This window comes from Pogona vitticeps, chromosome 11, assembly GCF_051106095.1.
Source record: "Pogona vitticeps strain Pit_001003342236 chromosome 11, PviZW2.1, whole genome shotgun sequence".
In the NCBI taxonomy this organism is placed as follows: domain Eukaryota; kingdom Metazoa; phylum Chordata; class Lepidosauria; order Squamata; family Agamidae; genus Pogona; species Pogona vitticeps.
This window is the reverse complement of record NC_135793.1, coordinates 1,508,661-1,525,599: the sequence shown is the minus strand read 5'-3', so window position 1 is coordinate 1,525,599 and position 16,939 is coordinate 1,508,661. Positions and strand designations below refer to the sequence as shown.

The 16,939-nt window shown below is 47.6% G+C and overlaps 2 protein-coding genes, 1 long non-coding RNA gene and 1 other non-coding gene across 4 annotated transcripts in view; 2 read left to right on the top strand and 2 right to left on the bottom strand.

The window, feature by feature from the left end:
* Positions 1-291: 291 nt before the first annotated feature.
* On the top strand, positions 292-2,912 carry LOC140702351 (uncharacterized). Its single transcript, XR_013538747.1, has 3 exons — positions 292-424; positions 541-627; positions 2,816-2,912. It is a non-coding gene; the product is annotated as an uncharacterized LOC140702351 (long non-coding RNA).
* Positions 625-9,518, bottom strand: MAGT1 (magnesium transporter 1). Its single transcript, XM_072981512.2, has 10 exons — positions 9,357-9,518; positions 8,394-8,563; positions 7,954-8,071; positions 7,184-7,324; positions 6,939-7,079; positions 6,183-6,272; positions 5,914-5,977; positions 4,583-4,657; positions 3,759-3,849; positions 625-2,567 (listed from the first exon to the last, which is right to left on the bottom strand). The coding sequence occupies exons 1-10, from the start codon at positions 9,450-9,452 to the stop codon at positions 2,552-2,554; spliced, it is 1,002 nt and encodes a 333-aa protein (XP_072837613.1). The 5' UTR covers positions 9,453-9,518; the 3' UTR covers positions 625-2,551.
* Positions 9,519-10,600: 1,082 nt separating this feature from the next.
* On the bottom strand, positions 10,601-10,718 carry TRNAL-CAA (transfer RNA leucine (anticodon CAA)). Its single transcript has 2 exons — positions 10,681-10,718; positions 10,601-10,646 (listed from the first exon to the last, which is right to left on the bottom strand). It is a non-coding gene; the product is annotated as a tRNA-Leu (tRNA).
* Positions 10,719-15,854: 5,136 nt separating this feature from the next.
* Positions 15,855-16,939, top strand: part of ATP7A (ATPase copper transporting alpha) — a 36,417-nt gene continuing 35,332 nt past the window's right edge. Inside the window, exon 1 of the mRNA XM_078380674.1 lies at positions 15,855-15,994. The gene's annotated coding sequence lies outside the window, so the exon portion shown is untranslated. The remainder of the gene's footprint in view (positions 15,995-16,939) is intronic.

The following is a 16,939-nucleotide window of genomic DNA, read 5'->3' as shown; positions in this document are numbered from 1 at the left end:
CAGACCAGAGGCCTCTCGTGCAGGCGGAGCTATGATCCCAGGGTGCATTCCAGAGGCTGTTTGCAGAAGGCAACCAACCGGCCGTTAATTTCACTGCAGTTATTCAGCTGACAGCCTTTACCAAAGCGGGTGGAGAGAAAGCCCCAGTGTTTGGATTTGCAGGAGATAACTGCTGAATGTGGATCTGAAAGCCTAGGTGTAAACTTCACCGTGCCCAGGAGTCAGGCTGAATGCTAAGCAAAAACTCTGGTGCCTCTGAGTTGTTGGGAGGGGGATGGAGAACTGTATTTTAAAGGCACAAGAGAGAATATAAGTAGGGTTCAAAACATTAAACCACGTGCAGTTCTAACTACACCTCCCTTCAGATGCTCTGTCTGGAACAGCTGTCAAGGAAGCAAGAGGAATAACTGAAGGGGGGCTGCAGGTGTGGATCTGGGTGTTTCTGGTTCCTTGTTTTTCTTGCATACACCTCTCAGTCAAACGCTTCTAGAAATCCACCTATCAAAATATAAAATTTTCAACTACCCCTATTTATTTCAGAGCAGCCTGCACAGGAGAAACTCTGGATGGACTATAGCCTTGAAGGACATCTCCTCGATATGGTTGGACTGAAAATACAACAGCAGGGTTTGTAAAGAATTTATTACAAGTTGTCAAAAATCCACAGTAGCCATTCCAATATCCATGCTACCACTGGATGCTCAGAGCTGTACAAAACATACTTTTAGGCTATTTGTGGAGTCAATACCAAAAAAAAAAAAAAAAATGAACAGTGTTAAGGCACTTGAAATGCAATTCAATACAGCACACTTGCATAAGAGAAAACTACTTAACCAAGTACAGCTGTAGTTGCCTCTCATCACTTTTAATGAGGAACACTGCCATGCAGTCCCCACCTCACCACAAAGGAAAAACAATACATTTCTCTTCCTCTTTGTTTGGAGGAGGGGGCGGGATAGCTGGTTATTCAGAGGCTATTTGGCTGCAAATTAGCCATTGCCAGAACAGACAATGGGGCGGGATAATGGGATCTGCAGCTTAGTAACACCTGCAGGGCCACCACAGGCATCCATCCTGATTCACACAGGCAACCCAATGCAGTCCTGGGCTTCCCTTGATAGAGACACTTAACCAAGTCAAGCAGCTGGAGTTCCCTAGTCATGCAGATCCCAAACCTACGCAAGCTAGGTTCTGAAAACCAAGCAGTGTGGATGGAATAAGGGGAGAAAGGGTTGAAACAGCATGTGCTTCTCACCCGAGGAAGCATCAACTGAAGTGGAAAACAGCCACATTTATAATATTTGTAATCTCAAAGTAAGAATTACACCTGCCCCCCACCTTCCTATGTGGGTCTCTACAGGCTGACCATTAATCTCATCCCAAAGGCATGGAAGAGATAAAACAACCCCACTGCCCCTAAAAAGCAGGCCACACAAAAAGTCCTAAAAGTGCTGGTCATCTGTTCTGTCCTGTGATTGAATTCCTCACTCCACTGCAACTGGCACTATTGAAGCAGTGAGTTTTTCAGGCCAATACGGGCAGGAGTACAGCCCAAACCACCACAAATCAGGGCTAGGTTTTGTTTGAAATGAAACTGTAAGAGGCCCACGTTATATTTTTGCTATCAATTTTTGTCTTTAAGTTGTGTCTGACTCTTTGTGACCCCATGGACCAGAGCACGCCAGGCCCTTCTGTCTTCCACTGCCTCTCGGAGTTGGGTCAAAGTCATGTTGGTAGCTTTGATGACCCTGTCCAACCATTTCATCCTCTGTTGTCCCCTTCTCCTCTTGCCTTCACACTTTCCCAACATAAAGGTCTTTTCCAGGGATCTATCAATTTCTGCAAATTAGGTTGTGCTAGTAGTGTAACAGGTTATTTGGGGGAGAGTTCTCTTCAGTAGGTTAGAAAGCTAACGCCAAGAGAAATGGCCTCAAAAAATGGCAATGTTATTCCTATATTATCTGTATTCTTTGAACAGAAAGCATTATTGAATAAACCCCCTAATTAAGCAGGTTTGAATAAAATTGGGGCTGCTTCTATAGAAACCAGGTAACTTTCTGCATGGCATGGAGAGACCTCCAGAAAAGCGAAGAGAAGGGAGACCTCTCCGGCATCAAAAACAGGCAGTGTCAGGCAGTCCAGCGATTCAAACCACAGTCCAAAGGGCTGTGCTGAACCCTCCAGATGGCCAGATTGCTAACCCTTCCCCACCCCAGCAAGCCACTGCCGGATCCCAAGGGAACATCAGGCAACTGGTGTCTAAGGAAGCTCTTTGAAGAGCGGCTGCAGAGTTAAGTTTCAGCAACTTTTAGGCCAGTCAACTACAAAAAGCCCAGAATCCAAATTGCTAGGTTGTAAGTAAACGGAGGATGCAGATATGTCTTAATACTTCCCATGATTTTTAGGGGATACTTGTGTATTTCATCAAGGCACTCAGACGTCTTTGGTTTGGCGCGCAACAATTTTCATTCATTTTGAATTAGAGGTAGCGTGATCCACATGGTTAATGCCTCTGATCCGCTCCATGGGAACAGGATGGCTCCAAGCTCCTCTAACTCATTAGGAAGCTATAAAACAAGAACACACACAGATCGTGTATCAAATCATGACCAAAGCAAGCCGTGTCCCCTCTTCAACCCTTTTGACAACACAACTACAGTCATCTCCAGTGCCCACAGTACAGGAATTGCCAGGGACTATATTTTAAATGTTTTATGCAAATGTATTTTAATGCTTTTCATTGTTTATTTTTATTTTATTATTATTTTTAATTGGTTAAATAGTATTTTAATTATGCTGTTCGTGTTGGTTGCAGACCACCCAGAGCAGCCTTCAGCAAGATGGATGGAATTAAAAATTAAATGAATACTGTAAATGAGTAAAGAAAGAAGGAGAGAAAGAAGGAGAGAAAGGAGAGAAAGAGAGAAAGAAAGAAAGAAAGAAGCAAAAGCCTCATGCTTTGCAGAGAAAGATTAGGGTTCCAAGGTGTTGCTGTGTTTTCAAAATTAAGATTTAAGGGTTATTGCTTCTTAGGGTCTTTGGTGTTCCCAGCAAAATTAGGGGAAACCCTAACACCTGAGAAGTCCTCCTTTAGCAGCTGCCACCGTTCCCTCTTTGCATCTTGACAAGACCTGGAGAGGACGGGGCTCTAATGCCGAAACACACACACCCTCTCTCTTTTTCTTTTTGGTAACCCCAGGCCAGATGAGTGTTTTACCTTTCCTTGAAAGCTTATACAAAGATTTCTATGCCTTTGCTGCGAGGTGGATTTTGGAATGTGGCAGAGGAAGTATTTGCCCCCCACAAGTATGGAAGAGGGCTGAGTTGGCAGGAAGGGGACTACACTAGGCATAACATATCCCAGGCTAGTGGCGCCCCAGGGTGCTGGATGGAAGGTGGGGGCAGGGCTGACGGACTGGTCATCTTCAGCGAGAATGGCATTAAAGAGGTGTGCGGCAGACCCATTTTCACAGCTCCCTCACTTGAGCTGTGCAAAAAAATAATAATAAATAAAAAAAGGGGAAGCCAGAAAAGAAGAAATAGGGAAGGGGAAAAAAAGGGGGGGGGGTGTTTCTCGGAATGCTGCTATTTCACCAATTTTAATTATCTTTCCAGGATCCGTCTATCGCCTCTCCTCATTATAAGTGTGCAGGCGCAGAGCTATGCATTCCATTCCTATTCAGTCACTTCTGTAAACATTCTCATGCAAAAGCTACAGAATCCTATGAAAAACCTACTAATTGAAGGAAAAGGGATACCTGTATGGATAGCCATGGTATTTTGAACGGAATATGGAGAGCAGCCAGCTGAAGAACAGCACCACGAGACCAATGCCGGCCATACAAATGACTGCAGGGAATTTAATCACAGAATAAATGGTCAGCCGGCACAAACCAACAAAGAAGCCACAGGAAAGTGGGAGGGGGACTTAAAGAAGGGGGCCCATTGGTCTTCCTCCATTTGAATGAAGTACATGAGATGTTTAATTGTTTGTTTAAAAATATGGTATTTATATGGTATGTTTAAACGATTGTTTTATAGTTTTAGCATTGTGAGCCACCTTGGGTCCCTTATGGGGAGAAAGGCGGCATAAAAATAATATAAATAAATGACAGAACACTTGCAAGCATATACTGGATATTTTAAAAAGGTGGTAAGACATTCTTTCTTTAAAATAACACAGGGCAGCAACCCTGTTCTGCACTTGACAAAATAAACGTCAATAGGAAATATGTGCCCACATACCAAAATATTGCTACACGCCTTCCCGTCTGCTCCTTTCCACAGTGTCTTCCCTCGTTTTAAATTCAGTAGAAGACACGCCAAGTAAAGCCGGCGTGGGCAAAGTGCAGGCTTCAGACAGGCTCCATTTCTAAAACCTTGATCCTCTCCTTGGCTCAACACGTTATCCTGAATGTACGATTCTCTAGTACTGAGGCCCAAACCAAGCAGTCAAAGACACTGGGTCACTTCCCGTTTTAAATTTTCCCGTGTGCATGGGGGTGTGTGGTCACTGGGAAAGTGGCCTGCCCCTGAAGAAGCGAAAAGAAACCAACGCTAGCGCCCGCATTTTGCTACTTACTTTTTCTCTTGCCCACTTCTAAGTCCGAAGTAGCTGCTTCGTGCAACAGCACAATCCCCAGAGTGACGCCTGCATCTGAGAAAGCTGTTTTAAGGCTCAACCACTTAAAACTGGATGGACGCTTGCAAACATTTCAAAGGGCGCCGAACCATTTAGAAACCTCTCTTTCCTTCGGCAGAGTTTGAGAAGTTTATAGCCTGCTGAGCGCAGCCCACAAGGAGAGAACAGCTCTCCGTAGGATGAAGACTACTATAAAAGGAAACACATTCTGGCCGTGTGCTCAGGGGCAGCTTAAAAAGAAGGGTAAGAGCAGCCTGCCCACATGCCCAAACTCAGGTCAGGGGACAGGATATGTTAATTCCGTTGGGGAAATTCAGAACCCGAAAGCCATTCTCCCTCTAGGTACTACATGAATGTCAACTCCCCTTCTGCCAATGCATCTTGTTACCCCAGGCCTGAGGTTAGGCATCTAAGATATTTATGAAAACATATGGGGAAGACAATAGATGGCATATAACAACAATCACTTATTCAGTAAAACATACAAGTGGAGCTATATTGAACGGAGGAACCACTTAGTCGCAGCATTTTCAGTTTGTGCCTTCTCGGTCTTATTAGGCTTTCTTTCCATACCTATTCGTCAAACAAGGAGACAAATGTGCTTGTGTTGTTTTTATGCATAACTGGAAACAGGAAGCACCGATGAGGGGAGAGGAAGAAAGGGAGAACACTGCTGGGCATTACGTTACACGGCATGAAGCAGACACCACAGAATCTTTGTTACCTTGAGATGGTTAATGGATTTACTCTGTATTAAGTTTTCACTACATCAAAATGTGCTATGTCCTGCTGAGATATTACACTCACGTGGAAACATCAGAGCAGAAAGGATGGGAACTGTGACAGCAATTCTGTTGTCACTTTTCAGTATATATAAAGCACACTCCCAGCCACTGTATCCGGTGATCCCTGACAATCTAAGCATGCCAAAAGATGTGGCCTCATTACGTCTGTCGCTGTCCCATCTTTTTTGTAGGGCCCACCTCACATGTGGGTCTTCTATCCCGACGGCCACATTGGGTCTGCACGAGGAAAGCGACAGCCTCTCCTTGGGAGATACCGATCGACGGCGTCTCCTGGCCAGCAAGGTCACCTGTGCGTGCCTCAAAAGATGGAGAAGCATGACATTTGCAATGCCTGCTGATCAGGTAACCCTTCTTTCGTGATTCTGGGTGCTGTAACTACCTCCACCCGTACGTGCTGCAGAGTACTTTGGCATGGTCTGCTAAGACATGCCTTGATGCTGGATTATTTGACATTGTGAAGGATACTGAAGAACAGGACGATGTGCGTTTCAGCAACAAACTGAGCTTGGCTACTCCCATGGATGTAGTTCTGCAAGATTTTTTTTAAAAGGTGAAGATTTAAGACATGGTGAACTCTCTCTCTCTCTCTCTCTCTCACACACACACAGACACACGAGAGGGGGCCTAGGAGGCAGGCTCTGCCAAGCTTTGCTGGAACTAGAGGGTCACTGCTGAGCCTGTTCCAACCTGGCTGCAAGCTGGGACTTCCCTAGTTTAAAGGTATGGATACCTACCACTTGGCCTGTGTGAGGATTTTTATGAGCATAGGGTGGCCCTCGAATGTGATTCCACATTTGCCCCGAGGTCATTGCCAGGACAAAACACTGAAAAAGAACAGATTATGATCGTGATTATGTTATACATTACCGAACGTGCTATGAATCAAAACATCCTTGGGGCAAAGCCCCTCTTTCTCTTAACGGATCTCATGCAATGCTAGTGGAAAAGGCCCAAATCCTACTGAAGAATACAGTACTTGAAGTGTAATGACAATTACACAAGCAGCCTTCCCAGAAGGTCAAGGGTGTGACTGACAGTGCAACCCAGACGTGTCTGAGTTCACAACCAGCAGACTGGAAGACAATGCTCACGGCAGGCACCACTGCCAGGACACAGCCTGTGATTCCAGCAGAAGTCTGGATGAGACGGGCTTTTCCCACTTCCCCAGAGTTTCATCTCCCGGAGAGCTAGGTCTTTGCCCCAACTTGGTTTTCAAAATCTCTCTGAAGGACTAATTGCACTGAATTACTCAATTCCACAGTACGGTGAGGGCGAGCCCCATCCCTGGGAGGTTTAAGGGGGTTGTCTCAAAGGGGAAAGCAGCGGGAGTGATTCCTTTAAATGTAACTTCCCAGACGTTTCATAAAAAAAACAATACGCCTGTTTTATTATGCAACAGATCAAGGGACTGGGAAGGATGGGAAGGCAAGCCTGAACGGCACATGCCACGGGAGAGCAGAATGAAAAGCTTTAGCAGTTGGTTTGCTTACCAAGGCAGCGAAAGCCCAGCCTGTCTTGTTATAAAGAAAATCCAGGTTGCTTCTCCTCAAGTACACAAGGCCTCCGATAACAGCCAAAAGCAGGCCCAACATCAAGGGTCCGGCGTAGTTGGGAGGCCTGATCACCCGAATCTGTGGCAAAGACCATTTACATATTGAAGCATTTCAAAACAGGAAATAAATGACCAATTAGAAGCACAGCACTTCATGGGAGTCAAATTCTGGCCTTTACGTACATTGACATCAGTCCTATCAGCCACCCAGCGGGCAAGTTGCTCAGCAGCGAAACCTCGTACTTGTAGCTCGTAAGTGTCACCTCTTTTCGGTTTCCCTTTCGGTGGGAAGTTAATGAAAGTTGGAGCAGAGTTCATGTTGAGCTGCATTTTTAAAACGAAACATGAGAAAACATCCGGTCATCTAGAAAGTAACTTGAAACATCAAGACTGAAACATCCGTACTTTAAAATGAACTCGTTGCAGGAACCCCAGAATACAAATGTAACAAATTAATAGCATATAACAATCGCGATCAAATTCTGAAATTACCAAAAAATCCGTCACTACCTTTCACTGTACAGTCTGCAGAACAAAATATTTAGATCTACGTTACAAACCTGAAAAGAGGGATAGTTCCTTCTCCTGTTAGACCTACTCTAGGGATGGGGAGCATTTGAACCCTTCAGACACCACCCAGATATTGCTAGATTACAACCTCCATCACCACTGCCATGTAGGTGGGAGCTGAGGGACAGCTGGAGGGCAGAGCTTCTTTCACTAAACTTCAGGGAATCAAGCTGCAGCAATCTCTATAACCCCTCTAGGCTTTTTCACAGCTGGGATTGTAATCCTCAAGATACAGGAGGAGGAGGAACATTCTGGGATAGCTTTCTGAGTAATCCTATTTAGGATTCCATGGGACATGTGTTCCTCTTAAAAATAAAAAAAAGCGCATCTCTTTTTTCACACCCTATTCCAGCACGAGTCACATCAGCAAGGCAGCACCTTACCATCTGGAATACATCAGAACCTTCGTCGAAGTCAACCATAGCGAAAAAGATCCTGTTGGTGAAGGCATTTGAGTATCGCCAAGAGTTTGCCAGTATCTGGTATTCTTCATCTGCTTGCCTGTGTAGATGTAAGAAGCCACTGTGAAAATCTGATTGGGTCAGGCAGACTGTGAAACGTTTGGCTTATCAGAGACTTTAAGAAAGGAGGACCTCACTTTGCAGTGGAGGTGTGTTTTTTGACAAATGCGCTCAGAATCCCAGAAGCTGTAACCAAAATATACAACCACATCTATGCTTTGGAACTAGTCTCAGAGCTAGTAACAGCAGGATATCCCCCCCACTCCAATAAAAGAAATGTGCGTGAAGAAGGAAAGCAGAAACGGACAGACGTTAACAAGCTTTGCAGTCATTTTGGGTTTCTAAGCAATGTAAGCCCATACTTGCACACAACGCATTGTCTGTGAGGCTGAAGTGCAGTGAACATCACAACCATGGAGTAGTTCCTCGGTGGTGCCTTCACTAGACGCCGGAATTTGTCCCCGTTGAGTCGGATGACAGATCTTTTGTTGGTCCATTCCATCAACTGGCTGACTTTTTCTGAAAGCACCATCTGAAAGATCAGAGCAAGGGGTTGAACTCAGTGGCCTGAGAGGTCCCTTCCAACTCCATGATTCTAGAACTACTGATTCTTTGGTTTTCCCATTTTCTCTAGAATGCCTCCAGCGTTAAGAAGTTTCCCCCAATCTTCAGCCTAAAATTAGGGTCACCATCCTTTGGAGGCAACTGGACGCCGCATGATGTGAAGTGTTACTATTCCCACTGTTGCTGTTACTAATATTATTGCGATTGTTATTGTTATTACTATTCCTACAGTTGAGGTGATAACCTTTCTTCTCCTCCTCCTCCTCCTCCTCGTGCTCAACCAGGGCTGCAGCGGCTCCGACCTGCCGAGGCTTCATCTCACCTTGTGTGAAAGGATGCAAGATGACCCTTTATACGTCCCCTTATTCTTTCCCCTTTGACTCCGTTGTTAGGGGAACCTGGCCATCTACCCAGGGGAGCTCCACCCAGTCGCCACACAGGACTCTCGCGACCCCCCCAGGCTCAGAACCTCCCTTCGAGGTAGGCTGAGCCGAGGGTCACCCCGCCCTCCCTCCGCTTCCTGGCCCAACCCTTTGCTCTGCAGCCTCAGCAGCTGCACCTGGAGGACAACGACCTGGCGAGGGCTTCCCTAACCCCCCCCCCGCCCTGAAAGGACCAACCACCTGCTCGTCCCCCCTCCTCCCTGCAAACCCAGAGCTGGCCGTCATCCTAACCACACCGGCTAAAGTGGGGGGGGAGGGCGAAAGGAAGGCACTCTGCACATGCTCAAGGGTGCTCCTCCTCCTCTTCCTCCTCCTCACCTCCTTCTTCTTCTGCCCGCCGACGCCGAGGCCGCCCCCTCCGGCCCACAGGGCCAGGAAGCCCAGCGCCCAGACCCTCAGCAGCGGCGCCGCCATCACTCCCTCCCTGCGTCTTCCCTCCCAGCCAGAAAGGGGACTCGCCGCTCCCCGACCCCTCCCCCGGACTCCCTGGCCGGCGGCTCGGCGCCCATTGGCCAAGCCGCCCCTCGCGCCCGGAGCCGATTGGACCAAGCGGCACTTCCGCTGGTCCCCCATTGGTCCGCTCCACTTCCTGCTTCCCCGCCCCAGCGCAGAACTTTTACTTTTGGGACGGAAGAGAAAGGAGTGGGCGGGGCAAAGGAGGGGTGATGGGGGAAAGGAAGCCAGCTGTTGAGGCTGGATTGGTCGCTCGGCGCCCCGGTGGGCGGGGCTCCGCGGAAGAGGCAGCCCGCCCCCTGTAGGCTGCAGGTGGGAGGTTCAAGTTCCAGGAACTCAATGGAGATTTTTTTTTTACTCGCGAGTAAGCAGGCAAAGAGTGGAACCAGTTGGGCCGGATTGGAGAAGTAGATCTAGGTTTTTTTTTTTTTAAAAACGGAACTACTATTGACGCTTTGTATATTTTTTAAAAACAAATCAAGGAGCAAAATGTAAATTTAATATAAAATTAATAAACTAGCAAACTAGAGGCAGGAGTCTTAAATTAGTCTTGTGCAAAATATTCAGGTATTGAGTATTCCCTCCCTAGAAAAACCTCCTGGAAAGGGTCACCGTAAATTGGTATTATCTTGGCGGTGAAGAATTATTATTATTACTATTATTATCATTCAGCATTGTTAATGCATGGTGGCGAACCAGGGGTTGAAAAGGAAAGGGAAAAGCTCCTTGGACTCTCATCTTTAACTTAATATTTGTATACCTGCTTTTTTTAGCTTTTAAATACTGTACTGATTTTATTATGTTAATTATCATATTAAATATGATAAATATTTCACTGATGTAAGCCGCCTTGGGTCCTTTGGAGGAGAAAGGCGGGATAAAAATACAGTATTTTAAATAAGCAACCCACGGTTTTGGAGGTGGAGAGGAAAACAGCAAGCCCTCCTTTGGCTTCTAACACCTTGCAATGAAAAGAGGTATCGCCTCTCCTCTTCTTTTTTCTTTCTTCCTAGGCGCCCCTGCGCTGTTCTGAAATCATTTAGAAGAGATTTAAATAATCGTCTAGAAAAAAAGCGGATTTAAAAGAAAGGGGAAGGAAAAAAGGAATGTGTCAGAAGTGGGATTCGAACCCACGCCTCCATACGGAGACCAGAACACCCAGCCCCGCTCTCGGGAAGGCTTGCACCGCCTTGAGTCTGGCGCCTTAGACCACTCGGCCATCCTGACACCGCGACAACAAAGCGTCGGGAGCCCTTCTCGTTCTCGTCAATGGAGGCGGCGCCGACGCCGACTCCTCCTCTCTTCCCCCCCCCAATCTGACGGGTCTTTTTCGGCCCCCAAGGGGGGGGTTACTCCGGACCCCTGGAAGACGGTATGATAAATCTGGGGGGGGGGTGGAGAAGGCAAAAGAGCCCCCCCACCGCCTCCTTTTAAAAGTCTTCTTCCCCCCCTCAGCTATTTTCCGAGGCTGGGCTAGGCCGCGCCCTCCTGGCCGCCGGACTCCATTTCCCAGAGGGCTTTTGGAGCCTGTGCGGAAGGGCGCAGGCGCGGGCCGCGCGAGGGAAGGCGCCATTTTGTTTTTCAGGGTCCAGGCGGGTCAGTTGGTCCGTTTGGCAGCGGGTGGGAAGGTCGTCGTTGTTTTTCTCTCTCTCTCTCTGTGAGAGGAGCGGAGATGTTGCCGTGGGCGAGGAGCCTCTTGAGGCCCGCAAGTGAGTCCTGCCGGCCGCGCACCCCCCCCTTCGGGAGCTGGGTTGAGCCTTCCTGCGGGTTAATGAACGCGTGTGTATGCTTCGCGTGTCGAGTCAAGGTTAACCGCTTCCTTTTCTTTTTCTTGCCCCCTTGAGTTTGCCGTGGGCAAGAAGGCGCCCTTGGGCCCCGTGCATGCAAAGGCCACCTAGCCCTCGCGAAGGGGATTTTAAATTCACAATTCCAGGCATTTGCCCTCGGCTTTTTCTTCCGCGTTTCTGCAAGTTCCCCTCAGACCAGCCCTGTGAGGTAGGCCACAGGCCTCGGAGAGAGGCATTTCTGGCCTGAAGGATCGCCTCCCCTTGTGCAGTCGTTGGCCAACGTTTGTTTTGAAAATCCTTTGCCGGGCCTTTTCTCTTTAAAAGGACCCAAGGCCGCTTGCAACAATTAAAAGACCATGTTTAAAAGTTTTAAATAGGGAGCATGCATATACAAAAGGACTGAACAAGGATTATATGAAAAGCAGTCAGTGAAATCAGCACTGAAAAAACATTTAAAGGCAACAGAGCACAACCATCCATTTAAAAAAAGCACACCTCCATTTCAGCCGCTAAGCGGAAACACAAGGAAGTGGTCCATCCAATGGTATTGGAAACCAGGATGCAGGAAATTTATTTATTTATTTATTTATTTTATTTATATCCCACCTATCTGGTCGGTTAAGACCACTCCTTCCGATCCAAAGCATGCTTTCGTCAGAGATGTCAATTGGGGGGGAGCGGGGGGGGAAAGATTTGGGGTCTTGGCTATAGGGCCGCTCCAGTGCCTCTGTGGTGCTTTGCAAAGGAGGTGGTGACCGGACTTAGTGGCAAAGTGTTCATTTCGGCTCTGTTGTGATATTACAACTCCCATCAGTCTTGGTGAGCATCGCCAGTGGTGAGGAACAGGGGTGTACCTTAATTCCCTTGCAATAAACGGGAGCCCTGTGGTCACTACACAATATGAAATGCAAGCAAGAATAGGCAGTATTTCTATGGGGGAAACCCATCATGCAGTCTGCTAGCATTCATGGATCAGGACCACATCGCTTGGTCATGATGAGCAGCCCCTAAATCCTCCAGCCTCTTCTCCCCCCTCCTCGACTAGAGTGCAGTTTCCTCTTGGTCTTCAATCAGATGTATGTACAGTATGTATGTATTTATTTATTTATTTTATTTATATCCCGCCTATCTGGTCTTGCGACCACTCTAGACAGTTTCCAAACACATAAAAGCAGCATATAAGTATAATAAAAATTGTTTAAAATGTAGATTAAAAATTGCAATGAGCTGTGTCTATATAGTAAAAATAATCTAGAAATAACTGAAATTGTTTGTTAAATGTAACCAGGAAACGTTGAGATAATCTCTCTCCTTTTGCAGGTTAAGTATAAAGGAAAAAGCTGGGTAGCCCAGTTAGGAGTTCATAACTATCCTAATGAAGGGCTTTGCATTTTTCCCTGTCTGGGCAAAATAAGTTCCATGTAAATCTGAGGTTTTTTTGAAAGAAAAAGCTTGTTAACCTAGTCTAAGAATGCTATTCATACTTCAGTCATAGATGTTAATACTGTACTGTTTTGCTCCTTGTTTGGTCCTGCAACACACTTTTGGAGCTTAGTTATGCATGAGAGCCAAATGCAAAACAAAATTTAATTTGAAGTTTTGCTGTGTTTTTTAGCTCGTGGGATTCAGCATACTGTGACAAGAAACTTTCGTCGTAGAGGTGAACCTGATTTTCATGGGAAATATGGCAACCTGATTCTTATTAGTAGCGGTCTGTTTTGTGTGGCTGTTTATACATATGTAAGTATTTCAGCTTTCTAGGTGGCTGTTGTCAATTCCCTGTCATTTCCTGTTCGGTTATTCAAAATTAAGTAAGGTTGCCAGTATGACTTACCACTCCTTTAAAGGACAATGGAGTTCATTTAGGATTTAAAGGGTTTCCAGGACAGAAGTACCTGTTAAAAGCTACCTTTACAAACACTCAGTGTCCTGTTTTCATTAAAATATATATGCAGCTTCAAGGACTGTCACAGTACACAATAAATTCATAATACAAAAAAATAAAGTGGGGCAGCACACGAAAATGATCAGAATAAGAGCTACTAATGAGCTGCAGACTCACACCAACAATGTGAGGAAGACAGTTTACCAAGTATTCAAAGTATGTCTAAAGAAAGTGGTTTTCATCAGCCAGTGAAAGGCTGGTAAGGAAAGAGAGTCAGATCAGTCTGGGCTCAGCAGCCAGGAAGCTCCTGTAGGGTTTTGCCTGCTAAGGGCCACTTTGAAATTTTTGGAGTGCGAGAATAATTTAAAAACATTTTTTTAATATAAATCAGGAGCAGGAGCCTTTGAGGAGTCTAAATGACCACTTGGCCTTGGCTGTACTTTCATGGGCTGTGCACTGGCACATTTGTCAAGCTGAGGTAGAGGACTGGCGGGGGGGGAGGGAATGTGGCAGAATGCTGCCGAGAGTGCAAGGCACCTGGTTTATTGTTGCAGCTGCTGGAAAGCATGGCATTCTTTTGTTTGCTGATTTCCCACCCTCTTTCTTGCAGGCTTTTACAATAGGAGGGTACGACTTGAATTTGTCCCCTGTTGGCCGGATCACACCAAAAGAATGGAGAGACAAATAGAGGTGCCTGCCTTTCCTAAACCCTCCTCTCAACGTTGGAAGCAGCCGTACGCTGGCCCTAGGCTGTGATGAGAATGTATCTTAAGCCATGCCTAGAAGGGCACTATTCACTCTGTTACCTATGATACAATAAATGTGTTTAAAACGTCTCAGGACTTTTTTTTTTTGTATTGTATGTCGTGGATTTAATTGGCTTCTGCTATACTTAGCAAGTAACAGAAGTGGTATTAAAGCAGTAATTGGATCTTGGTAGACATGGCAGGTGCAAGGATCTGGAGACTTGCTAAGGGGATAGAGATTAAGGGAGATGACTATCCTATACCTGTAATTAGTCTTCTAAGCTGGGTTATTGTGGGGAGTTGTAGTGTCAGCTAAGTGCCCCCAGGGGGTGGTCTGCCCCCCCAGCTGTTCCCTGTTGGATCTTTGGGAGGTAGACGCTGGTGATTCTGAGGCAGGCGTGGAAGCTGGCCCTGGAAGAGGTATTTATTTATTTATTTGATTTTTACCCCGCCCCTCTAGACCACTGGTTCTTCACCTTGGGTTACTCAAGAGTTTTGGACTGCAACTCCCAGAAGCCTTCACCACCAACTGTGCTGGCTGGGGTTTCTGGGAGCTGCAGTTCAAAAACATGCGAGTAACAAAGGTTAAGAACCACTGCTCTAGACCATGTCTACTGTGGCAGGAGATCCAAGCTGCCTGGGGAAGGGGAAAGTCGTGACCTGTGAGTTGGGAGAGAGAGATCTGGACACTTCCGAGGTCGAGGAGGAAGGTGCACAGGGAGATTCCCAGGAGGAGCCCTGAGGGCTGATGAAGCCCTAGTTTATACCTACTTTATGTTGAGGCCCCCAGGTATAGTTTTGGCTGTCCCAAGAACAAGGTTGAGGTTGCGGGGTGTCTGGATTGATCTCTCAGCAGCCCACTGGAGACTGTGACACCTGGAGGGCCAACCTAGCCCCACATTGACCCAGAGGCAGCCCTGGGGATTGAAGAAGCCATGGCAGCTGTGCCTCCAGCAGCAGCAACCATCTCAAGAGCAGCTGTGGCAACCAAAGATCCGTGATTCCTGACAGCCCCTTGCACTGTCGGCCTTCCCTACGTAGACCAGGCAGGCTGGGACAAACCTTAGAGCTGTCCTAGGCTCAAGCCTGCTCAGGCTTCCACATTCCGGAGAGATGTTTTCTTATTCTGTGTTGGCTAACGCGAGCCCTTGTGCCTGCCTTTTCTCATTTTGCTCTCTGCTGTTTGGACTTGTTCTGTTTCGAATTGCCCACAGGAGCAATAAGCCGCTTTTGGCTGGTGATCTCTTAATTCTGTTTCAACGAGAACAATTTTTTTTAAGTGTTCTGAATTTTGCTCCATTAATTAAAATATATGAATTGTTCACTTTGAAATTCAGTATACCCGCTTGAGCCACGTAAATAGATAAAATCAGTTTCTAATTTTGCAGAAATACCTATAAATAGATGGAATTACAGAAATCAGGGCAAGAGTCCCTTCTTTCCTTGAGATTTACTTAGCAACCCTACTTGGCCTGGGGATTTCCCCCTCAACCCCTCCTTGCAATGGTGATCCGAACTGACCCAAGACCAACCCCGTTGGGAGTTCGATTCCCCCTTGGTGCCTCCTTGACAGGGGCTGGACTTGAGGATCCATCGGCTCCCCTCTTTCCACCTATGCAGGGCTAAGATGATGATGGTGATGATCAACCCGCCGGCCAGTTCTCGGCCCAGGGAGCCTGCGCATTTCCGCCTGTCTGTAACAGGGACTTCCGCCCGGAGTGTCTCGGAGCCGGCTGACCCTTCCGCGTCACGTGTGTCTCACCCCGTGACTCCTCCCCGCTCGCCGGCGCCCTGTGCGCGCTCCCGCTCTTTGGTGGAAAGAGGGCGTGGCCAAGGGCGCCGTGACGCAGAGAAAAGGGTAGCAACCGTTGCTGGGAAAGGGGCGGGGCGGAGGGCAGGGGGAGGCCGAGCCCTGGGCCGGGGAAGGGCGCCGCCGCCGCCGCGCGGTTCCCTCAGCGCTTGTGGCGGGAGAGGAACGGAGGGAGGCTGGTCAGTCCGTCCGGCTGGCCGGAGGAGGGGAGCGGCGCCCGGGCACGGAGGCGGCCCGTAGAGAGACCGACTGACCGACCCACCCTGGAGCCTGAGGTAAAAGCCGGTACGCTGGCGCCCTCCTTCCCCGCCCCCACTATCTTCCCTCCGTGAGGTATCTCTGAGGGGAAGCCCGGGGGTGCCGGGTCTCCAGCCCCGGAGGGAAGGAGCAAGGAGGGATGGGGGGGGGAGGAGAAAAAGGAAGGAGAGAAGGCAAGGCGGAACCTCCCCTCCCCCGGAAGACTCAACGCCCCTGAAGTCAGCCCCCCCCAACCCCCACCTCGCCCTCAGGGTGTTGGGAAGGACCCTGGATTTGGGCCCCCCCTCCGATCCTTCCTCCCCTTCCTAAAAACAACCACAGCGATTATTTTGGGGGGGGGGGGGTGGTTGTGGCAGAGAGTCATGCCTCCTCCGTCAGGCAAAATCCAAAGGGAGCAGGACAGAAAAGAGAGAGAGAAACCAAGCCGGACCTTAAAGGCTGTCACACATTTAAAGTTAGTAAAATGAATTAATACCATGGATCACATAGTTTAATGTGCAAACGTTTGTGCATCGTGTCGTTTAGTTGCAGGAGAGGCAGCTGCGTTGATCTGAGCAAGCGTCCTCGTAAGTGAAAACAAAATAATAAAAAATTTAAAAAGTAAAAAATACGGTGGCCCTTTAAAGACTGTTATATTTATTTGAACGTGAGCTTTTGTGGACACGTCCACCTCCTCAGACATAAAGAGAGAGAGAGAGGGAACACAGCCTCAAAATAGAGAGATGGAAGTACACCCTGATTGTGATGGGTTGGTAAGAAAGAAATACCTGCATATCAAAGATGCTCTCACCTTGGGGTTGAGAGCATCTTTGATATGCAGGTGTTTCATTGATGTGCCTCCGATAATGTGTGGCATTTGGTCCAGCCTGACGCCCAAGAAAATGCCTTTGTTTCCAAAGCTATTTTCCCCTTGGCTTTGCTGCAACAGACCGACATGGCTCAGTCCCACACGTGCGCGCACA

What these genes read in the sequence shown, in the direction of transcription:
- MAGT1 (XM_072981512.2), bottom strand. Translation starts at nt 9,452, where the DNA reads ATGGCGGCGCCGCTGCTGAGGGTCTGGGCGCTGGGCTTCCTGGCCCTG. An exon ending in GCACATCGTCCTGTTCTTCA is followed by an intron (nt 4,658 to 5,913) that starts GTATCCTTCACA and finishes CAGCTTTCTCAG; the next exon opens with ATGCAGGCGTCACTCTGGGG. An exon ending in AGAAGTGGGCAAGAGAAAAA is followed by an intron (nt 3,850 to 4,582) that starts GTAAGTAGCAAA and finishes AATTCCCTGCAG; the next exon opens with TCATTTGTATGGCCGGCATT.